The 24,682-nt window shown below is 40.7% G+C and overlaps 1 protein-coding gene across 1 annotated transcript in view; it reads left to right on the plus strand.

The window, feature by feature from the left end:
- The window catches only part of CACNA1A (calcium voltage-gated channel subunit alpha1 A), a 3,713,953-nt gene that overhangs the window by 947,809 nt on the left and 2,741,462 nt on the right, over nucleotides 1-24,682 (plus strand). Inside the window, exons 6-7 of the mRNA XM_044082385.1 lie at nucleotides 12,627-12,742; nucleotides 17,001-17,090. Of these exons, the coding sequence (XP_043938320.1) occupies nucleotides 12,627-12,742; nucleotides 17,001-17,090 (206 nt within the window). The remainder of the gene's footprint in view (nucleotides 1-12,626; nucleotides 12,743-17,000; nucleotides 17,091-24,682) is intronic.

The following is a 24,682-nucleotide window of genomic DNA, read 5'->3' on the forward strand; positions in this document are numbered from 1 at the left end:
GCTGGTAAAACTCGTGGTGCAGCGAGCCTGGAAGAATCCTGATTCTGTTCAGCTGATCCCTCAGAGACCTGACAAGATACTATCACCCCCTGAGGAGAACCCACACTGGTCAAGAGGTTTACTAGTTGATGCTATGGTGGTGGCAGTGGCCACGAAAAAGGATCTCGCCGAAGGGAGTCATACTGTTCATCCACCCAACAGAGAGTTCCAGGCTGTGGACAGATTAGGGAAGCGAGTTTTTGCTTCAGCGACTTTTGCCATATGGTCTCTGAATTAATTGGTACATTTTACGAGGCTCCAAAGAGACTTGGTTTCCGAACTCTCTGGAATGCTCGCAGGACAGGTGTCTGACAGGGTAAGAAACAAAGTTGCCTCGCAGCTCGCAACCCTGGAATCGATGTCCAGTTTGTCCATGAGGCTGCTCTCACATGCAATCGAAGGGACACCTAGAGTGGCAGGTTCAGGCATAGTTATGAGACGCCATGCCTGGATGCACCTCTGTGACTTTGCGGACTCTTTCATGTCTTCCTTCCTGAATGCTCCAGTCGAAGCATCTTCCCTTTTTGGCCCCAAGGTGAAAGACACCCTAGCCAGGTATGAGAAGGACGGTAAGACCCTGTCTGCCATAGGTCTATGTTTTTCCAACCCACAATGTTCCTTTTACAGGAACCAGAGGAGCAGAAAAATGTGGCACAAAAAGCCTCAGGGTCTTTTCCATGCCACATGTGATGATGATACCCCCAGGGGCAGAGGGGGTAACAATTCTGGAAGATGCCGCTACCGAGGCAGAGGGGGTCCACGTAATCAGGGACCCAGGGATTCTTTCTCTGGGCAGCCTTACCAGCGCTCATGAAGAGCGGTCCGATTACTTTCCTCTGGAAGCAGTTGGGGGAAGTTTCTCTCTGCATCACACTGCCTGGTATTCAATAACTTCCAAACGTTGGGTGCAGAAGATTATAACCAGAGGCTACATCATTCCCCTCATCACTTACCCAAAGCCTCCAACAAAATTACCAATGTTCCACCCAGTCAAAAGGAAGAAGCAGCTGCAGAAATAAACAAGCTGTGTCAAAAAAGTCATCCAAATAGTCCCACCAGACTATTGCTGATTTGGATTCTACTCAAGATTCTTTTTGGTGCCAAAAAAGACAGGGGACTGGAGACCAGTTCTGGATCTCAGCAATTTGAACAAGTCAGTTGCCCAAACGAAATTCTGGATGGTCACGGTTCAGTCCATTCTCCCTTTTCTAAGGGAAGGCGATTGGATGTGCTTGATAGATCTCCGGGACGTGTATTACTACATCAAAATGGACAAATGCCCCAGGAGTCTAGTCCACTCCTGGCTAGGAGCCAATCACTACCAATTTCATGCCCTGCTGTTCAGACTCTTTACAGCCCCCAGAGTGTTCACAAAGTGCATGGCAGTGGTCACAGCTCACTCGGGACTGCAAAGATTCCAGGTGTTTCCGTATTTGGACGATTGGCTCCTTACCGCCCTCACCAAGCATATTCTGGTAGCAGCCCTGCAGTACACTCTTTCCCTGGTGAGACTATTGGGAATAATGATAAACTGGGAGAAATCTAACCTTACTCCGACCCAGTCCATAAAGTTCATTGGAGCAGTCTTTGACACCCATTCTTGTCTGTTGTCTCTCCCAGTTCACAGACTTCAGAGATTGAGGCTCCAGCTCCCGGGGATACTCTGTCAAAACAAAGCCTCAGCAAGGGAGGTTCTCCAGCTTTTAGGATCCATGGCAGCTGCCATACTGATAGTGCCTCTTGCGAATTTACATATGCAAATACTTCAGTGGCTTCTCTTATCTCAGTGATTTCCAAATAACCACCCTCTATGCTTTCAGATTCAGATAACCAGTTGTTGCATACAGGACATTCTTTGGTGGATGAGGCCAGAGACAGAACTTTGGAGCCACCCATTCCATCCTCCCCAACCCAAGGCCATTGTGACCACAGATGCTTCCCTGATAGGGTGGGGGGGGGGGCATTTTCAGGGAAAGACAGTCCAAGGCACATGGTCCACTATGGAGGCCAACCTGCACATCAGCATTCTAGAACTGAGAGTGGTGCTGTTAGCATTGCAAGCATTCCAATCTGTTATTCCTTCTGAAACGATCGCAATTCAATCAGACAACATGTCAGTAGGCTAGTATCTCAACAAGCAAGGAGGAACCAAGTCCTATCCCTTATGTCGAGAGGCCATGAGAATTTGGCAGTGGGCAATAGCTTCCAACTGCTGTCTGATACAATGCATATCTCAGGGAATGCCAACGTGACTGCAGACAAGTTGAGCAGATGTATTCTCCTGCCTCATGAGTGGCCCCTCAGTCCCAATGTAGTAGCAAAAATTTTCAGCTGTTGGGGCTAGCCTTGCTTCCCCGTCAGACAACAAATGCAGCAGCTATTTTACCCCATTTCCCCCATAGGGGGTGTCCCTGAGTGATGCTGTGACTCACGATTGGCCCATAGGACTGCTGTATGCCTATCCCCCCATCCCTCTTATTCCCGAATTCTTAAAGAAAGCTATTCGGTTGAAATGCAAAGTGACCTCCATAGCCCCCTTTTGGCCTCGACAAGTTTGGTTCCCCTTCCTTCAGCCTCATCTATTATGTCGGTCGTGGATTCTGGACCCTTTTCCAGATCTGATTTCTCACCCCCAAGGGTTGTCACCCGAATCTATCCAGTCTCAGGCTGACAGCTTGGTTTTTCTACTTCCGTTAATCGCCAGACAGGATAACCTTCCCTTACCTGCATGTGACATTATCCTGGCCTCACACAAACCATCCACCAGAAGACTATATCTAAACAAATGGAAGAGATTCTCTATGTGGTCTAAGAAAAGAAGGCTAGACCCGTACTCCGCTCCAGTTACAGCAGTCTTACAATATCTGTCAACATTTTTTGGATGGAGCTGCAGCTTCTACCATACAAGTACATCTAGCAGCTATTTCTAACTTTCATGATGGGTTTGATAATTCTTCCCTCATCTCTCTTCGGTTATGCAAAACCTTTCTTAAAGGGATCTCACACATTAGGCCTCCAATCAGACAACCTATAGAGCCATGGAACCTCACGTTAGTTCTTCAGTCTTTAACTTAACTTCCTTTTGAGTCTGCAGCAAAGTGTGACCTCAAATTTTTATCTTGAAGTCACTTTTCCTGGTATCCATCACGTCAGCCAGATGAATTTCAGAGCTTCATGCGTTATGCATTAAAAGACCCTATTTAATCTTCCATAAGGACAGAGAATCACTCTGGACAAACCCCTCCTTTCTCCCCAAAGTTATTCTCCTGCTTTATCCACACTGTCCTCAGATTTGTATCTTTTACACCCTCCTATCTCCTCATTACTTCCTTTGACCTGTCTTTGTCTCCTTCTACTACCTTCATCCTCTCTTTTTTTTCTCTCTCTCTTCAGAGCACACTCAAGCAAATTTGCAGTCTGCGGCTACCACTCCACCCTTAGTGTATAAGAAGGAATCAGTACTGCAAACTAAACAAGGATATACATTTTGAGCCTCAAGAGCAGGGTCAGTCCACCCAAGCATTCTACTTGTATGTTTTATGAGAGTGAAGCTATTACATTAGTAGTATTTCTTAGTAGTTCTCAGCTTGCTAATAAAACTGACTGTTGTAGCCTTGTGTCCTCCCCCCCCACTAGTACAGTAATCCTAACTGTCCAATAGACAGTATACATTTAATTCACATCCCTGTGACTAAATTAACCATCAAGCAGCCCTCTCAGTGCTTTCTGCCTTAGTTTGTATCACTTGGAGGCCCACCTGTTTATTTGCATCTCTATACATTCCCCTTCATTGCTAATGTATCTCCCTACTCTAATCTGTGCACAAACTGGTTACTAATCAGCAAGTCAATGTGAAGACACACTCCCAATCTTAATAAACTTTGCTGTCTCTTCTCTCCTTCACTTTACAGGTAGTTTGAATTATTACTTACCCCCTCTGAGGCCTTCACTGATTTCCACTGATTACCTCTCTGGTTTCTTTGCATTCCACCTGGTTTACACCCCTTGTGCTATCTCCCTCCCCCAATACAAAGTCTATATTAGAATCCTGCTGAGCATGGAGCCATCTTTAAATTTCTAGTCCCCCACCAGGACACAAGTGCTCTTCAGCAATTACATTCTGCTTGCCAGTAAGCCATTAGACCTTAGGAATTTGTTTAAAGTGTTCAGATTTGTAAAGTAATACTTACTTTTTTCTCTTGTCTTGGTTGGCTCTGCCCTGCTCCGTTCGCCCTCGCTAACACTCGGGCTCTCTCTCCTCCCCTGCCGTGCCCCCACTACCTCTACATTTATAGTAATCACAGCCACACCCACAGCTCACCCTCACATCACCTCCACCAATCACAGCTCCTGAAGTCATATCACATTATACCACACCAACTTGCTCCACACAAAATACTCCCAATCACTCTCATTCCCACTAGGCATTTTTTACATCACCCACACTACTTCCCCATCCACATATAGTGCAACCCTATAATTCTTATTCAAACCCCCCACCTAGAAACAACTTAAACTTTATAACCATGACTATCACACAACTAAGTCTAGTCTGTCTTCAAATAATTCTTTACAACACCACAAGTTATCACTCTAGCAATATCCCTAAACTTAGTAGCACAACACTACATTATGCACTCTCGTATACAGACACCACACATTATAATAATATCTGCCCACAGTTATTCAAGAACTACATAACGGACCAGTTCAGAACTAAACACATATGCTCTCATTCCTACTCCAAAAAAACACAATACTTTCTCACACTCCTCACCAAACTCCAACATCTGTATAACCATTTTAACTCCAGGCTCGCCATAAGTGAGGATATCCACCCCAACTCAGGCCCAAATCCATCCTGTCCAACACAAACTGCTCCAACACAAGTGTCAGAACATAACATCCCCACTTTCTTCATCCCTGGGCAAATCAACAACAGCAGCAAAACCAACCATCTTTTAAGGCTAAATATTAATATTAGAAGTATCAAAAATAAAATACCTGAACTCCAAGCCACAATAGCACACTACTCCCCAGACATAATTGCTTTAACAGAAACCTGGCTAAATAAAAACATAGCTAACTCAGAAGTTCTCCCTACCAGCTACAATATCATTAGACAAGACAGACCACTTCGTAAAGGGGGTGGAACTGCCTTAATGTACAAGTCCAACTTAACTGTCTGTCAATTAACAAACTCCTACCCCTCCCCCAGTAATTGGGACATACTTATCTCACAACTTCAACTTCACCCTAAAAAGGTCATCACCACAATTGTGATCTATATTCCACCCGGTAATACACCTGCTAGCCTTGAAGACTTCTTATCCTGGTGTTCTTCCACATACTCACAAGAAACCCTTATTCTGGGGGACTTCAACCTAGATTGGTTCACCTGTATATCAGAACCACCAAGTAATCTAATAAATCTCCATGGCTACCAGCAGCTAGTCCAAATTCCAACTAGATGTAATAAAAAATCTAAAAGGGAATCCATCCTTGACTGGGTCCTAACTAACAACCCCACATTGTACCCTCACACAGGCAGTCTCCCAGACACCTTAAGTGACCACAACATAATATACTTTATACGTAGTAGAACAAGCATATGCAAAACGACTAACTATATATCCACTAGAAACACAAAAAAATTCTGTCCTGAGGTCCTCAACACTTTACTCTGTAACTGTGACTGGACTCCCCTAAAAACCCTCCCACTTGACCAGGCCGTAGCATATTTCAACAAAACATTTCTACAACACCTAGACACTGTCGCTCCATTGTGCAAAATCAAGGTTAGAACCTCTACAAACCCCTGGCTCAGTAAAGAAACCAAACAAATCCTCAAGTCCAGAGACACTGCCTGTCTTTACTATCAAAAAAACAAAGAAACACAAAGTCTAACTAAGTACCAAGAACTGTGCAACCGTGCAAAAAAATGCATTAGGCTGGACAAAAAAAATCCTACTACACAACATTACAAACTAAATACCAACACAACCCGCAAAAATTTGGGAAAAATGTAAACCAGCTACTAAAATCCACCCAAAAGGCTACCCCCAAACCAACCATCCCTGACACTAAAGTTCCCATAGAAACACAATTCAACTCCCACTTTGTGAACTCAATTCTATCCTTAGTATCACAGGACAGTTCCTTCCTCACTATCCACCCCAACACAAATAACACTAATACAAGCTTTACCCTCAAAACAGTTTCCACCACTTCAATCAAAAGCATGCTCTCCAAACTAAAAACCTCATCAACAGCAGCCGACCTACTCCCCAGCTATTTCTTGAAACTCACAGCAGATGCTATTGCTATCCCAGTCTCCACTCTCATAAACATATCAATTGTTGAAAACTATGTGCCCAAACTCTGGAAAATATCCTATGTTACACCCATACATAAAGGCGGGACCGCCACTGAACTTAATAACTACAGACCCATTGCTTTACTCTCCCCCCTGGCCAAAATCCTAGAAAAATGCATCCATACCCAGATGCTAAACTATCTCCTAGACAGCAACATACTGTCACCTACTCAGCATGGTTTCAGACCTGCCCATAGTACCACTACAGCCCTCCTCTGCTTCACAGACACAGTAAACCGTCTCAAAAATGAAGGCCTACAAGTGTCAACCCTTTTTTTGGATATGCCCAGAGCATTTGACAGTCTCACACCAAATCCTGCTAAACAAACTAAACCAATATCATCTATCAAATTCCACTCTTACCTGGTTCCAAAGCTACTTAACTGACAGGTACCAAGCTGTGAAATGGGAAAATTCTCTCTCTCCTCAGCTGCCCATAACTATAGGAGTCCCACAGGGTTCTATCTTAGGACCACTACTATTCACAGTCTTCACAAATGACCTCCATACCTCCAATCAGCATGCATCTATAATTCAGTATGCAGATGACACTACCTTAATCTGTGCTGCACAAAACATTCCCACCCTCCTGCAAACAGCTCAACTAGCATTCTCTGACATTGAAAACTACCTTACCAAACCCAAACTTATCCTCAGTCCAAAGAAAACTCAGCTTATGATTATAACCAGTTCTAACAAAAACACTAACAGTCAATTCACTATCTACTCCACAAATGCTACTCCAGTTGCTCCAGTGGCACAGGCTAAGCTATTGGGAATAACCATAGACTCCCACCTAAAATTTGATAGTCATCTCGACTTAACTATTAAAAAAGTACATGCCAAACTGGGGTCACTCTACCGTATCAAACCATTTCTTACCAACAACACAAGATCAGCCATTGCTCGCTCCCAACTTCTATCCACCCTACTCTATGCATCTCCCATTCTGACTAATCTCAACAAAACTGAACTAAGCAAAATGGAAGCCTGCTATAACAGAATTGCCCGCTTTGCTGCAAATTGCTCATATAGAACTCATCACTGTACTGCTTTGAGACAGCTCCATTGGCTTGAACTGCCCAACCTCCTAACCTACAATCAGTTCTGCCACTGTCATTCTACCTATTACCTCCCCAATAAGTTTCCTGCCCTCAAAAACCTAGTACAACATCACTCAGCTAAAAGGCCTCTTAGATCATCAAGTAAACTACTACTAGAAGTCACCAACAGCTACAATAGCTTTGGAGATGCACTATATAGCAGTTCAGTGGCTAAGAAATGGAACTCTGTCTCTACTAGCATTCAAAACACATCATCCAAAGCCTCCTTTAAAGACCTCATCAGGCAACATCTCAAGCAAAGTTGGCAGTGCCATGATTGCTCCCTAGGCTAGTGAAAGCGGATAACATATACATACTAAATCTAGAGCACTTGATAATAGTTTTCAATCTTACTCACAAACACTGGCTAATCAACAATGTATGTACTGTACCTGTGTACTATGTATGTATTCTACCAATGTTCCAAATTTGAGCTGTACACCACAAATCTATTAATTAACTTTATTTTTAAAATTAATATTTTTTTGTTTGTTCTCTCCACTGTAACTGTTTATGTGCCACATACCACTGTAAAAACATGTCTCTTGTAATTTGTGTGTATACTGATCATGTCTAAATAACTAAATGTGTCTGTAATTTTTCTTTGTGGAGCTTTTTTCCCCGGGTCTCTGCTGAAAAAGGGCCTTTTCGGCTCAGTCAGACACCCCCGGTTAACAAATGTAAAATAAATAAATAAATTTCAGATTTTTCCATCAATCAAACCATTGACTTGCCAGTATTTTTCCCAAAATTTTACTAATAAAGGGGAATACTGTCTACAGTTTTTGGATGTACATAGACAACTGAGGTTTTATTTGGACAGAACCAAAGCAGTATGTAAAACTGACCAACTTTTCATTTCCTTCTCTGGACTTAGAATGGGAAATTCCGTTTCCAAGGTGAGTTTATCTAAATGGCTAAGGGATTGCATACACTGCATCTATTCGTTTGTGAAAAAGCCTATACCACAGAATGTTAAAGCCCACTATACCAGCTCTATGGCAACTTTTGTAGCCTTCCATTTGAGAGCCTCTATGGATGATATTTGTGCAGCAGCCACATGGGCTAACCCCCACACTTTTATTAATCATTACAAATTGGATGTGGTCTCCAGAGGGAGAGCTGCCTTTGGCTCAATGGTGCTCAGGAACGTTCTTACATAAGGGCCGCTCAAGGAACAGAAGGTAGCTGGGGATTCTGTCCCATCAGTGATAAATGGAAAGAAGATTAACATCATCAGATAAAGAAGTTATGTCTTACCATAACGTTCCATCTGTGTTGTTGATCTTCTTTCATTCATCACTTCCCACCCTCCTTCCCCTTCCAAAGTTCACCTGGGGGATGCTTTGGGTCCAAGTGGTGAGTTAAGGCATTTGCGCAGAAATAACCTCTGCTGTACTAATACTGGGCAAACTCAATCTGACGTAACAGGGAGAAGGGCACTATGGGTAAAAGCTTAGCTTGAGAGTTTTTTAGCTGGTGTGAGCTTGGTATTAGGCCGAATCAGTTCAGAGGACTCGGAACCGAATCCATCAGTGATGAATGAAAGAAGATCAACAACACAGATGGAATGTTATGGTAAGACAAAACTTCTTTTTTTCTACACTAAATCCTTCATTTCACAGGTAATCCATAACTTCAGTTTCTGTTTCTTTAACTTCTCCATTACTAATCATCTTTTCTACTTTTTTTCTTTGTTTTCTTATTTTTTTATTGTAAAATTTCCCATTGTCCAGATGGCTTTGCCTGTATCTCTCTTCAAATATCTTTGGTGCTGCTCTTTTTGTATTGATTAGTTTTGTTTTCTCCTTTGCATAAATATTGCACCATATTAAATCTCATTTTCTTTCCCCATGCCCATATTTCTTCTTCAGATGTCTCTTGCTCCTCCTGTTTCTCCTTACTTTGGGGACTTGTTGTTTCATCATGCTGTGATTGAACGTGTGTTAGATTTTCTGCACTAAATCCTTCACTTCACAAGTATTCCTAAACTTCATCTCCTATTTTTTTAACTTCTGCTTTACTAATCTTCTGTTCTGCGTTCTCTTTTTGTGGTCTTATTTTTTGTATTGTGAATTTTTCCATATTTGGATGCCTTTGCCTGTATTTGGGGCTGCTTTTTACTCTAATTAATTTAGTTTTCTCCTTTGCGTAAATATTGCAGCATATCAAATCTCTCCTCCTTCCCCATGTCCATATTTCTTTTATATACCTTTCAAAAGTCTCTAGATTTTGTTATTTATATTTACACACTTCCAGGTTTCATATGAGGAAATTCCAGTTGAACCTCAGATCAGTCAGGATTGAGCATCAGAAGTCTCTCAACCAAAAAGTTCTGATACTTTCTTGTCTGGTCCAGGAATTGCTTTGGTTGGTCAATGAGGCAGAATCCAGTGTCAAAGTCCCCTTTATACAGCTTCTGGTAGCTCAATACATTGCAACAGATTATTCAGACTTTGCATGGGGATCTTGCTTCTAAGAGACAAAGTTTCAAGGTATTTTGAGTCCCTTATACAAAAAATAAAATCACATCAGTATTAAGGAGATAATGGCCCTATTTAGTGGTCTCAAAGTTCTGCACCAACTGACACCGGGTACTCTCCAAATAATGACAGTTGGCAACACAGTTGTATAGTACATAAACAAACAAGTCATGACAAAGTCTTTCCTCCTTTGCAGACTAGCAATGACAGATTGGGAAATAGCTTTTCAACGCAATCTGCAAGCAATCTACATTCCATCCCATCTTAACACTGTGGCAGATCTTGGATCATGTACAGAACAAGTCTCCCAGATGGATGGTAAACAGAAAGGTCGTCCATCAATTTAGAGTACCTCAGAGAATTCCTGGCATCACTTCAAAACAGGCAATTGCATCTCTTCTGCTCTAAAACTCCTTGTGAACAAGCAGTGGTAAGAGATGCCTTCTCAGTAACCTGAAGTGGAAGTTTCAGTATGCATTTTTTCCTTTTCCTTTGATTTTCGAAGTGCTCCAGAAAATAAGATGGAACACTCCATAGATAATTTTCCTGACTTCTTTTTGGCCAAGACAACATTGGTTCTCTGCTGTCAAAGAGTTGGCCAAGAGTTATTAGCTTCGTCTTATTCTTCTGGTGAATTTATGTACTCAAGACAAGGGGTCACTGGTACATCTCAATCTACAGACCCTAAAGTTCACAGTTTGTATGACAGGATTTTAATTCTTTTCAGACACCAGTTCCCTCAGGGCATGCTGCCTTTTTTTAGAGAAGCTTGAAAATTTAATACCAGAAATTATTATACATCCATGTGATAAAAGTTTTCTGTTTAAATAAAAAACAGTACCCCCAGTACAGAAGTGGTGCTCATGGTCCTTCAGTATCTCATGAGTTATTGAAGTGTGATTTGTATATCCTATACTTTTTAAAGCTATTTCTCATTGTTTGCTACTAGATCCTGCTTTATATAATTCTAATCAGGTCAAACTATTTTTCAAGGGAGTTCTCCACATTAAACATCCAAGAAAAAAGTGTAGTTCCTCCTTGAGATTTGAATTACACATTGCAAAAGCTAATTCCCCTCCATTTGAGTCAAGTGCTAATTCCTTTGAAGTTCTGATATAGAAAATTGCCTTGTTAGTAGCCTTAGCCTCAGCAAAAAAAAGTTTCCTCCCCTAATTAGTCTGTATAACTACCTGTTTCTTTTCTAACCCTCACTTAAGAGGGCAAGAATTCTCCACTCCCGCGCTGTTCACCAACAGCTCAGGTTTCATTTAGAAAAGATAAAAAAAAATTGAGAAAATCTAACAATTTGTTTGCATCTTTTGTTTGAAATCAGGCTTTTCAGTTTCTAAATAAACTGTTTCCAAATGGATTCTGTTATACTAATCATGGTAAACAGTTACCAGGGATAGTTCAACCCTCATCTAATAGGGCATTAGTTATCTCAGAGGCTTTTGTGCCAGAGATGGACTCTAAAACTGTTCTTGAAGCAGCCACTTGGTCTACTGCCCACAGCTTCACTAAGCATTATAAACTAGATGTTCATTCTGCAAGAACTGGATTTGTTACATCTGTCCTTCATGGCATCTTAAGTTTGGAAGGTGTACCTGCTTCCTACACCTAGTCACACTAATCTCTGGGAGTTGTTCCATATGTTGATAATACTACAACAATGTTCTAATGAAGAACATAATACAATTGTGGTACTTAGCTTACTATAATAGTAGATGTTTGAATAGATCACTGTTGCAGTACAAAACCCTTTCTCCATCCCCTCCTGGGGTATCCTGTTCACGTTTTTCCTTTTGGTCGCTGTGAGGTATTTCCTAATTTCTTTCTTCCACTCCCAAAGAAAAAAATAACTTCCTGTATTCTCTAAGTTCACCCTACTCTTAGTATTAATATTTCAGGGTTCACTAACTTCTTTAGCAAGGTAGTCCTTTAACTAACATTATTTTTATCAGGTCAAGAAAGCTGTGAATATGGCACAAACATATGTATATCTTATACCAGGACTTTGGTGAGGGCCTAAGATGGACATATGCTTGCTATACTGAACATTGCTTGTTCTTAAAGATCATTCATTATTTTAGACATGTCATTCTTATTCCTTTTTTCAGGACCCCATATTTGAAGTGTTCTTATTGTTGCTTCAGTCATATGCTTTCATGTACACCTGTATTTTCTGGTGTAAGGTTTTATGGTTATTGCAGTGTGTAAAAGTTTTATTTTTATCTGTCATTTTTTCTCATATTTAGATGCCTGATACAGTTGTGCTTGTCCAATACATTGCTTTTCTAACCCTTTCATGTTTTAAAGGGAGGGTTGGCTTTCTCAGACTTTTTAATATTTGTCTGGGTAGGAGACAGACAGATATATCACAGTGACCATTTCTGTATGTCAGTTTACTAGTAAAGCTATAAAAAAAAATTCCTTTCGGGTCGCTTGATTTACCACACTCAAGAATGCTAACAGTCCCCTAGAACATTAATATGGTAAGTAGTTTTTACTGTATTAAAAATTAGTAGTCTTAGTTTTCTAGCATAAAATTAATTGAAATGGCACGCCGTGGACTACACGAGAATGACTTTACATTGTTTTTATTTTCTTTGTTTTACCTTGTTTTAGGGAGTTTGCCAAAGAAAGAGAGAGGGTAGAAAACAGAAGGGCTTTCCTCAAACTGCGTAGACAACAGCAGATTGAAAGAGAATTAAATGGGTATTTAGAATGGATATCCAAAGCAGGTGAGTACCCAGAGGAGATGAGCAGTATTTCTTTTTTTAACTGTTCATTTCTTGGTGTATGATAAAGTGTGTCGCTTCCTGATCTGCAAGTTTCATTAATAAGTGTAGCCTTCAGTGTATGCATGCAGCATATGACAGAATGCATGCTGTTTTCACTTCCCCTTTTTCTACCTTTCCAAACACACCTCTAACTGGTGAACTGCTAGCACCCCTTGCTGGCAGTGAGGCTGTGATGTCACTGTCCCACTCCAGCATCAGGACCCCAGTAAAACTCATCAAATTTTAATGTTCTCTGTTATTTTTATTTTCATCCAGAGCTCAGACTGCTGAATGGAGAACAAGTCTCACCCTCTATGAAATATAGGCATCCAACTCAGTGGCTTGCATTAGCAGAATTTCTCCACACTAGCAAATTATGTTAGTGAGAACTAGATAAGGTCTCAAACTTGGGAATCTTGTAGTAGTAATAGTGTCCTCACACTGGTGCACTGCAGTGAGCCACTGTGCTGGGACTGAGACTTGGGGCTACTCCAGTAGCAGATGGTCTGTAAACAAATGCACTAGTGTGGTTAGATAGCATGCTGAGATTCAAGCTAAGGCTTTTTTCTGTAGCAGAGGATCTGCACAGCAGCACACATTAGTGTGGTGAGCTACAGTACCAAGATTGATTAAGGTGCTTTTTTTACTTGTGCTGTAATTGCTATGTATGTTTGAGTGTTTTGGATTTTAAAGTTTGAATTGGCTAAGCAGAAGAAAACGAACAAAACATTCAGGATATGTGGTAATAACTATACATGTACACTGTTAATATGCTTGGTTTCACATTTGATAAATACTGTATCTTTTTTTGTTTAACATCTTAGGGTCTGTGTCCCTTGCAATTCTTCTGCTTCTCTGGCTATTTCACTTAGTTATAGCAGTCTGCTTGAGACATTATTATCATCATTATTGTTCTTGAAGATAGATTATGCTGTCATAGCAGAAGATGGGGACTTTGAGTGAGGAATCAGAAAGCAAAAGCTGGTGAGAGCTTAGTGACAGATGTCCTGCAGTCAGATTAAAGGTTATGTTTAGAAATGAAGGGGAGAAAATAAAGATCATGTAATTAATTTCCTCAGCTATGTTTAGATACAGTGTTTATTATAATTTTACTATAAGGTTGTCCTTTCCTTTATTGGAGAACAGCATTTAATCATCTCTCAAATGGCTGATCTGTTTGGAGTTTTTGTTGTGTTTCTTTTTTAAATTTTGGGGGCTACAATCATTTTGCCTTGCAGAAAGTTGAAATAAGGATCTAAAGCATCATCTGATAACATTATGTATCATCTCAACATTTCATGAGCATCACTGAGAATTTTAATGGCTTCCACCCATTTTTATAGTATGCAGATATATTCTCAAAACGGAGATTTGCACATTGTAAAAGTGTGTGTGGGAAACCATAAAATTCAGATCCAATAATGTCATATCATTCTACTGTTGCATGTTCATTTTATAGCAGCCTTATTTATATGTGTAGACTAAACTAGAAGAACTAAAATCTATCAAGAACATTGGATGTTATTTCTCCGTTTTGATGGAAGGGAGGGAGGGACATGTGTCCATGGTTTTCGAGCCTGAAGCAGTTAGCTCTGCTTTTTTTGTGCCATCAAGATTTATCTACTGTTAATGCTTCTCATCACAGAGGAGGTGATCCTGGCAGAAGAGGAGACGGATGGAGAGGAGCAGCATCCCTTCAATGGTAATCGATCTCAAAAGCATGCTTTAATAGCTGGGGCCTTGGGCATGTGGAAGGTACATACCCCAAAGGGCAACACCACAAGCTGACCCACTAGCACATCCTTGGCATTGTTTCATAGGAGATGGCTTATCTTTGGTCATCACCTTTATTATTATAAATATATAATCCCCACCCCACCCTGTTGAAACATCTGGAACTTTTGCTGTTTCTGCAATAAGGGATGGTGTAACAGTCAGCACTGCCAAATAACTGACTTAATGAATGTAGGAATCAGTTATGCTGGTAGAATCAACTGCTGCACAAGACCTTATTGCCTTATGTGATGCTTTTTTTCCTTTTTTAATTATGTACACTGGTAACGTTTAGCATTTTATTAATGGAATACCAGTCTACGTGTGCAAATGAATGCTCTGTTTGTGCCCACTGCTACTGGTTTCCAGTGGATAACGTATACTATGGAAAGTGAAATAGCAAATTTAATTTTGATTGGCTGAGACAGTATAGTCATGTTTCCTGTCATACAGCACGCAATAATATTCCCATTGATTGCTATGCAGAACACAGTGATGTCACTGTTGGTAATTTTAGTGATTAAACCTGACATGGTATTCTATACTACAAGATTACTTGCCTGCAGTGGAAGTTGTGTTTGTGTCAAAGGCAGTGATGCATGATGAATGCTGATATATTTTTTGGTATGGTATAGACTGCCATTGTGGACTTCATCACTATATGTTTAATTAATAAGAGCCATAATAACAAAAACTTAGTGCAACTTAGAGTATGAACGTTATGCAGAGGTTTGAATGAAAGTCTAATATTTTAAAATTTATACAGTCTTACACAATGAAAAGTGAACCACATTTCTGGCAGTGATTGGCTGAGAAAAGTTAAGCATTTTAATCAGCAGCATGTGATAATGTTGCTCTTGGTTTTTAAACAGCATGAGATGATGTTATTGTTGGTTATGAAGCTGCATGTTAAGGTGTCACATTTAGTTAATGAGCAGAATTTGATGGTGTCTGTTGCTTGTTTATTTGGAAATAGTTTCTGCAGGCATTGCGAAAAATGTGTCGATGTCTTACAAATGAAATGAACATGAAAAAGTTGTAATATACCATAGCAATAATATTAAAGAAATTATATTGGTAACAGAAAATTGCAAAAGAAATTAATTTTGCAAAATATACCATATGAAAGTTATATCTGCTACTGTAGTTCCATCCAATCTCTCCCAGCAGGAATCACGATAGGCAGTGGTATAGGAACACAAACTGGGGAACTCAGAGCTTTGCCGTCTTCTCCCAGCATAAGAATTGCATTCAGAGGTGTAGGAGTATTCTTATTGGGCACTTTCAAAGTTACTTTTGTAACCACACTCATTGTGGTTGTGAATGTAGAAGTGCTGCTCCAGGTGTTCTCAAAAGTATACATATCCCAGTCTATTACATGAATCACTACAGATCATGGTTTGAGAAAGCTGGCTGTGGATGAGTTCTTGTTGCTGTCATACCAAGCTGTCCAATTCAAAGCCATTAGTTAATAGTGTAGGAAAGAAACAGAGAGAGAAAAAGAGGCCATGAATATATACAGTTGATGTTATCCCATTCTCTTCCAGTAGGGACAGCTCTAGGTACTGATACAGCAATTGTAGCTATGGAACATGTGAAAGGTGATGTAAACAATTTATTTACTTGCTGGAGTCATTGTAGATGTTTAAGAACACTGATTATGAGTGTGTCTTACAAGCCTACCTTCACTGTACCAAGCAGAGGTCGTAGATGACTGAATAGGAGCACTGTTTCCTGGAAGCAGCTGAATCCCACAATGCATCATTAAAATACAGTATAATTGATGGCCTTTGAGCAATGACAGTGAGGGAGCTCACAGTGCTCCTGATCCTTCTTTTTCCAGCTGGAGGACATAGTGTTGAAGTACTGGCTATGACAAAACTTAGCGGCACTGTAGGCTTGGTCTAGTGTGCCAGAAGTTACCATGAATTACAGTTTAGGAGATTTTGTTTTGATACTTTCATAAGTGATGTAATGCCATTTTCAGTGAGCTAGAGAATTGTGGGTAGTGGTCTTGGTGCATTGTTTTTTAATACAGCATTGTTACTATAATTGTAGTAAAATTAATTATAGACAATGGTGTGGGAGCATAGTTTGTATAATTGCAGGACATATACCTGCTGTATTCTCAATCTCTTCTATCAGAATTCATTACACACATTAGTAGAAAGAATATTTATAGCTGGTAGATCCAGAACCTCTCCACTGCGTTAGAGTATTTACAGCCTGTCCCTGTGAAGTTATACACAGAACAGAACAGGAGCAGTGTCCACTCACCAGGGCATACAGCTGCTGCCAGTTCAGTAACTTTTTTTTGTGAAGTGAATTATAGAATGCAGAATGTCAGATTGGTTTGATGTATTTTGAAATCTTATTGGGGTGAAGTGATATTAAATTATACTTACAAATATTTCAAAATTAATTCTTTTTTTTCTGCTTGTTGGAGCTCTGAGGAGAGCGACAATAAAAAAGAGTAAAACTGATCTGTTGCACCCTGAAGAAGCAGAGGATCATCTTGCAGACATTTCTTCAGTGGGTAAGTACTGCTGCCACAAAAGGCATATCACTGCAAGTTATCCAGATATTTTAGTTACTGCATCTATAAGACCTAATTAAACATCTATGAAAATCATATTGTTTGCTACTTTTCGATTAACCTTTTGTGTGCTAGTATTTCATTCACTGAGGTCTGCAGAAGTTCATCATACTTCCATCTGTTGGTATTATATAAAAGAAAAGGAATTAAGTTTCAGATTTGTTCCTGTCTGAAATTTGGAATTTGTAGGTAATCCCCCTGGTAGACTACCATACTGGCTGAAAGACTCATTGCTTATGTCTATCACTCACTCCGGCAGTAAAAGTGCAATAATAACTTTGTAACCAATTGCATAAAGCTTAGGACAATACCTTCCACTGAACACAGTAAAACAAATGAAATTGTTCATTATTATATCTTAGCAGATATGAGGACTAGGTTTTAGAAACATGGCCCACTGTACTTAATTACATTAATGTAATTCATGCACAGAATCGTGCTAATGATACGCTGCAACCTGTTTGCACCTCCATGAAGTGGATGATACACTGAGCTAAGTACCCCATAATTTCCAAGCAAACACTAAGCACCCACTGAGAAATGTACTGACAACCAGAAGCAGCAGAGTATACAGCATAGCAAACTGTGTGCCCTGCATTTTTTCTAGTAGCACACCTGTTTTTATTTTTATTTTTTGGGCGGAAGCAGTCTTGGTGGGTGGGTCATTTCAATAGGGAGGGTATATATTTACAAAAAATGTAGCATTAGGGAACTTGTATACAAGGCAGGGGCTTAGAAATAATACAGACAAGATTAAACATGTACTTACATAAGTACAGTAACTCACAGACAATTACATTAGAGTATGTGTGTGTGTGTGTGTGTGTGTGTGTGTGTGTGTGTGTGTGTGTGTGTGTGTGTGTGTGTGTGTGTTTTTTGTGTTAAGACTGCCAGTGATTTCAAATAGACTAGTGAGACTATACAGTTACATGCAGACAATGAAAGTGCACTACAGAAGATGTACAGTAATGCATGCTGTGCGTTCTGCAGATAAGCACACCGAGAGCAGTTAGTATTCCAAGGTGCTTATTAGGCTCCAGCTCTGCATCTTGTCTGCCTGTGATTTCCTTTTGTAGTAACACAGTTCTTTGTGGCTTAATGGAGCTATGCATAGTATAGCAAATGACATATAGATAAGTTGCATAGTAGCAGAGTTGAATCACAGTTCATGACATGCTGGTACCTATACATGAGAAATAGTTCATGAATAGTTAGACCTCATTGTTCATGCATGTGCCCCAGCATTCGTTTCCAGTTCTTTATGACAGAAGGAGATTTGTTCAGAGTACTGCTGACTTACTCAAGGATCTACTTTGTCAGGTCAGAACGTGTAAGCTGTAAACATGATTGCTTTTATATTTTGGTGTGAAACCATTTACATCCACTAGAAAATAAGCTATAAACTGATATATTCAAGGAAAATGGCAATTCATGCAAATAAGCAAACAACTTCAGTATTTATTTTTCCACGAGTCAAGCCCCCCCAACCCTGCATCTCTCATGTGGATGGCAGAAGCTACACACTCCACTTATATATTTTTAGCCTGAGATTACTCCAAGTCATTTATAAAGCATGAAAATATTTATCAATGTTTCTGTGCTACACATCAGTGTAGGAGGTAAATTAACACCTTTATGTAAAGCCTAAATGCATTGCTGCAGTAAGTAGTGAGCAAACATATAAACAAATAACACCTCAAGCCAGCACATTTAAGCAACAACATGAAGAATTCGCAAAGCAATAGAAATAATCCTTATGGAACTTATTGACAAGGACATAGGCAGTCTATAAGCCCTGGGCCCAAGGAAGTTTGGGTTTCTTAAAGGCGGATCCTGACTCCTGAACCTGGTGGGCTTCTTTGAGCAAGTCCTGATGCATTAGACTCAGGCAGATTGGTTCACACTGCCTACCTGGACTTGGGCAAGGCCTTTGATGACATCACACCTTCTGGCATTATCGATAAGCTAATCATGCTAAATGTTACCCTATGGCTAGGAAGGCAGCTAACCATCAGATCTCAGTTTATTAGTATGGAAGGCACACTGTCTCTGAAGAGAGTAGTTAACAGCAGCATACCTCAGGGATCAGTTCTAGGACCACTTCTTGTTAGTATTTACAGGGTCTGTTGCTGACAAAGCTTGCAGATGACTGCAAACTTGGAGCTCTCATTAACTTCTCATCTGATTTCTGGAGTCTTCAGAAGGAACTTATGAGCACCAATAAGTGGTGCCTGGACTGCAACTTAAAACTAAATGACACTCTTTGAAAGCTGAATCAGTCTTTAGGGACCTGGGCACTTTCTTTGTCAGTGAACTATCTTTTGATCAGCATGTATCCAGAATGGTACACAAGCATGGACAGATCTTGAGATCAATCATCCTGGAAATGAGGGCAGTCCTCCTAACATTGCAGGCTTTCAGGATTGCCTTCCTTGGGTGTGGTCTCCATACAGTTAGACAACATATCAGTAGTATAGTACATCAAGCCTTTGACATTGTATCCCACCAGCTACTACTTAAACTGTTTTCCTATGGCTTCAGTCTGTCATCACTAACTTGGTTCCATAGCTATCTTTCCAATTGACAACAGGCTACAAAATGGGAAAACTCTCTTTCCCCCCATCTCCGTGGGTGTACCCTAAAGTTCCATATTTGGTACTGTACTCAATGATTGGCCTAATGAGGGAAGAGTAGAGGGAGACAATGACCTCCTCCTTCCTGGATGCAAAACCCTTAGTAATGAGATGTGCCACATAGAAGGACTTTCTGACCACAGTTGCAGTGAGGTGGTCAAAAGTGAGGTTGCTGTCAACCTGTGTTCCCAGATCTGTTATAACGCCTTCTGTGTTCAGTGCACTACCATTGATGTGGTAATTCATAGGAACGGTTTTTCCCATAGGGGATGATGACACATTTTTGGGCATTGAGCTTAAGGCCATGGTTCTGACACCAGTCATTGGTCTCAGTGAGGCCTTTCTGTATTCTGTTATTTTTTTGCTGGCATTTCCTCTTTCTTCTTTGGCTCCTTATATTTAAAAAAAAGTACAAACTAGTTTATTTCTGTCTTTATATATATAACTTTAGATATTTACTGTTTGTAATTGTTTGATCCTTTTTTCTTCCTATATGGCCAACAAGCCTACTAGTTTTAAAAAGTGCACTTCCTCAACCAAAGGAGAAGTTGTGGATAGCAATTAATAAAGAGCTCAAGGACTTTATCTGGGAGGGGAAGACGGCAAGAGTCAAGTGGGATAAGCTGATTCTTCCAATAGAGCAGGGTAGATTGGGCTTAACCAATTAGAAGGGGTATTTCAGAATTACACAGTTAAGGCTCCTATACATAGCACAAACAGAAAACTATAATTCAAAGTGGAAGGGGATGATGATGAAACACGGGGCAAGCTCAAAAAACAAGGAGAGTGGGATTTTGGATGCAGGCCTTTAAAGAGAATAACAGTAATCATGCAGAATATTATATCCATAAAGTAGCAGAAAGTATCCTAGGAACTAAGCCAATAAGGGAATGGATCAGGAGATCCTGACAATAGGGATGATTGCAATTAGGGATGATTGCAATTAGGGATATAGACAATAAGAAAGAGGTAGCTGTAATTTATTGAAGATAACTGGCAGAGGAACCAAGGTATTGCGAGCCAAAAACTAGACAGGCAAAGATGATAGAATGGGAAGACTCCAAGTGTTTATTTGGACTGCAGTTAGAGATTGCCTTCCTTATCAAGGATTAGTATCAGAGTACAGACAAAGAGAAAGAAATAGGGAGGTCCGGAATGAAAGACCAGCACTGGTAGAGTTTTTAGTAGCATCTAGAACAGAAGCTGCCATTAAAAAAGGAATAATTAGTAGAGCATATAAAATATTGCATAATTATAAGAATCAGTCAGAAGAGGTTAGAAAGGATTGGGAAGAGAGACTGGATAAGCAATTCACAAAGAAACAATGGGAGAATATATGTATGTCTCCCAAATATGCAACAAAATGTAGAAAATTTAGGATTTTTGCTTGGAAATGTTTGCAGTAAACTCTCAGTTAACCGGAACTCAACCAACTGGCAAAAACTATGGAAGAAATATAGTAAGTACAATTTTCATGTGTTGCACTTTCTGTCCCCCCCCCCCCCCCACCGCAGAAACATATGTTGCATTTTTAGAGTTTTAAAAAGGAAGATCGGAATAAATTCTCTCTCTTCCCAACCTGAGAACAAGTCAAACCAAACAAATAGTATAGGGTACAGTATTATTCAGGCCTATTTTTAATAGGAACTCTCAAGCAACCAGAAACTACAGATGTGAAGTTGTTCTATCTCGCCGTTCATTCTTAAAGATGGGTTTGGAGTAGATCCTCGGCTCCGAGTCAGCCTACTACAACGCTCAAGGTCTTCAGACAGCTTGAGGCTAAGTCCCTATCCCATGATGCACCCAGAGTTACCTCAGATCTAGTTTGCCGCTGCAATAGATCAGAGGTTCCTCTCATAGCTCAGGCTAGTAAAAAACTTTTTTTCTTGAAAATTTATTATAATACTTAAAAAAATATTTTGATATTTATCTTTAGATACTTAGCTTGAGTCCGCGGTGGTGCAGTGGTAGCGTTGTTGCCTCACAGCAAGAGGTTCTCCCGTTCGATTCTCAGCTGGAGTGCGGGGAGTGCCTTCTGTGTGGAGTCTGCATGTCCTCCCCCGCGGTTGGGTGGGCATTCGAAAGACATGCGTAAATGGGCGTGCCATCGTTGAAGGTTGAACGTCGAGTTAGCACCTCGACGTTTGTGAAAATCTTCTGCCAATCATTAGCGGACCGGGGGTCCGCAGTGGCGACCCCTAACTGGGAAAAGCCGAAAGACAAACAACAACAACAACAACATCTTTAGATACTTAGCTTAGCTTTTATAGCTTATTGTGTAGTTTCCCTTTCCTTGGTGTGCCTTTTTCTTAACTAGTTGTTAACTCTTTTGGCCTCATTTTATTTTAGACCTTGTTAAATCTTTAATAGTAGTTTATATTGTAGTTGTGTGCCTTTGAATAGTGACTTTTTCTGTCACAGCTTTAAATATATTTAGTCTTTAGAGTTTAGATAAATAGTATTGAGTATGTGTGTGCTGATTATTATTTTAGCCCATAGTTTTAAAAGGGCTTGTTTGATATTTCTTGTTGGGTGTGTCTAGTTCTTTACAGCACTCTCTTGAGATTGTGTGTTACAGTATGGCTGACCATGATAAAGATAAACACCCTAAATCAGGGTTTAAGAAATGTCCTAAATGTGGACAGAAAATGTCTGTCACTGACAGTCATGTGAATTGTGTATACTGTTTGGGAGCATTGCACCTGCAGGAAAGCTGCTCCATTTGTCATTCTTTCTCTTCTAGGGTTCTCCAGGAGAGAAAGAGAAAGGTAATCAACAGAGGTTTAGTAAAACCATCTTTTCAAGAAGCTTTGAGCGACCAGGACAGGTCTAGCAAATCCTCAAAGTCTTCTAAGGCTTCTACTTCTTCTGAGGTAAAGAAATCTAAAAAAACATCAACGTCGGTTCCACAGACCTCGGAGCTGACCATCTTGTCCTTTCAGAGCCAGTCCCCGGTTCTGGAACCGGTATCTGAAGTGCCTAAGTCTCCACTCCTGCAATCTGTACCTCCTCCTATCCACTCATCTCGGTCTTCAATTAGCCTTTCCGATTTGGATGTGGATCGTGTGGTGCAGAAGCTTTCACAGGCACCGGCCTTTGCTAAATTTTTGTCGGCTCCAACCCAAACGGCTTCGGAACTGAAGACCCATTTACCATCTACTACTCTTCTTCCTCCTAGCCATAACGGTCCTTCGGAGCCGGAGGAGTCAGACTTGATGATTGTTGAGCCTTCAGATTTGATGCCTGCTCCAGTGTCCTCGGCTCCATTTACTCTGACGTCCTCGGCACTGATTGAGGCATTTAGGAGCCAACACTCTCTGGTCGGGTCCGGGGATGATAGTCGGACTGACTTGTCGGTTCTGCTTGTGCCTCTCGGGACTTCGACTCGGATGAGCTCGGTTCCTACCTCGGTGCCGGGAGTATCGACGGTTTCTTTGGATCCATCGGTCCCTTCTCATCGGAGCAAGGGTGCCTTCGAAGCCATGACATCTCCTAAGACATCTTCAACTTCAGGTTTGGCTACCTCCTCCCCAAAAGCACCTGTGTCTGATTTTGATTCACAGATCCTTGACATGCGTAGTGACCCAGAGTCTCAGGAAGCCCCATTGGGTGGTCCCTGCTCTTCCAAGACCTCACCAGAAGCCCCACTGATGAGGTTCCCAGGAAGAGAAACTGTAAGAGGAAGCATTTAGACTTCCCACAGGAGTCCCTCACATCCGATACCGACTTGGATGAATCAGAAGAATCCCCACGGTCCCCCTCTAAGGATATCTCATTTGCTGAGATATTAGAAATCCTTAGGCAAAGGGGTGACTGGCAGTCCACCAACCCTACTGAAGATGAGTCGGTTCTCCTGAAGGCTTTCCGGTCTCAGCCCTCCACCTCTTGGTTGTCTCCGCCCTTTGATGAGCTTATGCAGCTGGTCTCACAAAGGGCATGGGAGTCTCCGGACACCATGAAGCCTGTCCCCAGGAGGCTTAATAAATGTATTTCTGCCCTTCAGGACAAATCCTTTCTTACTAAGAGAGTGCCAGTTGATGCCATGGTGGTGGCAGCAGCCACCGAAAAGGAAATTTCAGAATCTTCCTCCTCTATCCATCCTCCTAACAGAGATTCTAGGATCATGGATAGATATGGGAAGTGGACGTACAGTTCTGTGACGTTTGTACTACATTCGCTCAACTATCTAACCCATTTTACTAGACTGCAAAGAGATCTCCTAGAAGAGCTCGGAGATACTCTTCAGGGTACAGTAGCTGCAGGAGCTTCAGATAAAGTTGCCTCCCAGCTTGCTACCCTCACTTCCATAGTAAACTCGTCCATGCACCTCATTTCATATGCAGCTGATGGAGCGAGCAGGGCAGCAGGTACAGGAATTGCTCTTAGGAGACACTCCTGGATGTGCTTGTGTTTCTTCATGGAGCCCTTTAAGTCATCCTTTGTCAATACCAAACCAACAAAGCAGCAGAGTCAGATAATATTCCAAAAACGACAGGGATTCAGCTTCCCAGAAAAATTTATTGTTGTATATCTTGTCTTAGCGCCTCTGCCATTACAGCCTTCAAAGAGTACAAATTTATCAAAAAACACTCCCCTATTTATACTTCAAACAATCAATTAATCCAATTAAAAAAACAATCAATTAAATGATTAAACACACATTTTTAAAAATTTTAAAGCAGACTTCTCCAATTAACTTGTCTATTTAAACCTCTTGGTGTCAGTGTATCAAACTTCAATATAAATACAGTTTCTTTATAAAGTAAAACACTCTTAAATAATCTTTCATCCCCTTTCTTAATAAATACGTCTTCCAAAATAGTAGCTTACAATAAATTAGCATCACCATTATGTTTTTCTCTGAAATGGGATGCTATAGGACTTTCCAAACTCCCCTTC

Source organism: Protopterus annectens, chromosome 9.part0, assembly GCF_019279795.1.
Source record: "Protopterus annectens isolate FY-2018-M chromosome 9.part0, PAN1.0, whole genome shotgun sequence".
Classification (NCBI taxonomy): Eukaryota; Metazoa; Chordata; order Ceratodontiformes; family Protopteridae; genus Protopterus; species Protopterus annectens.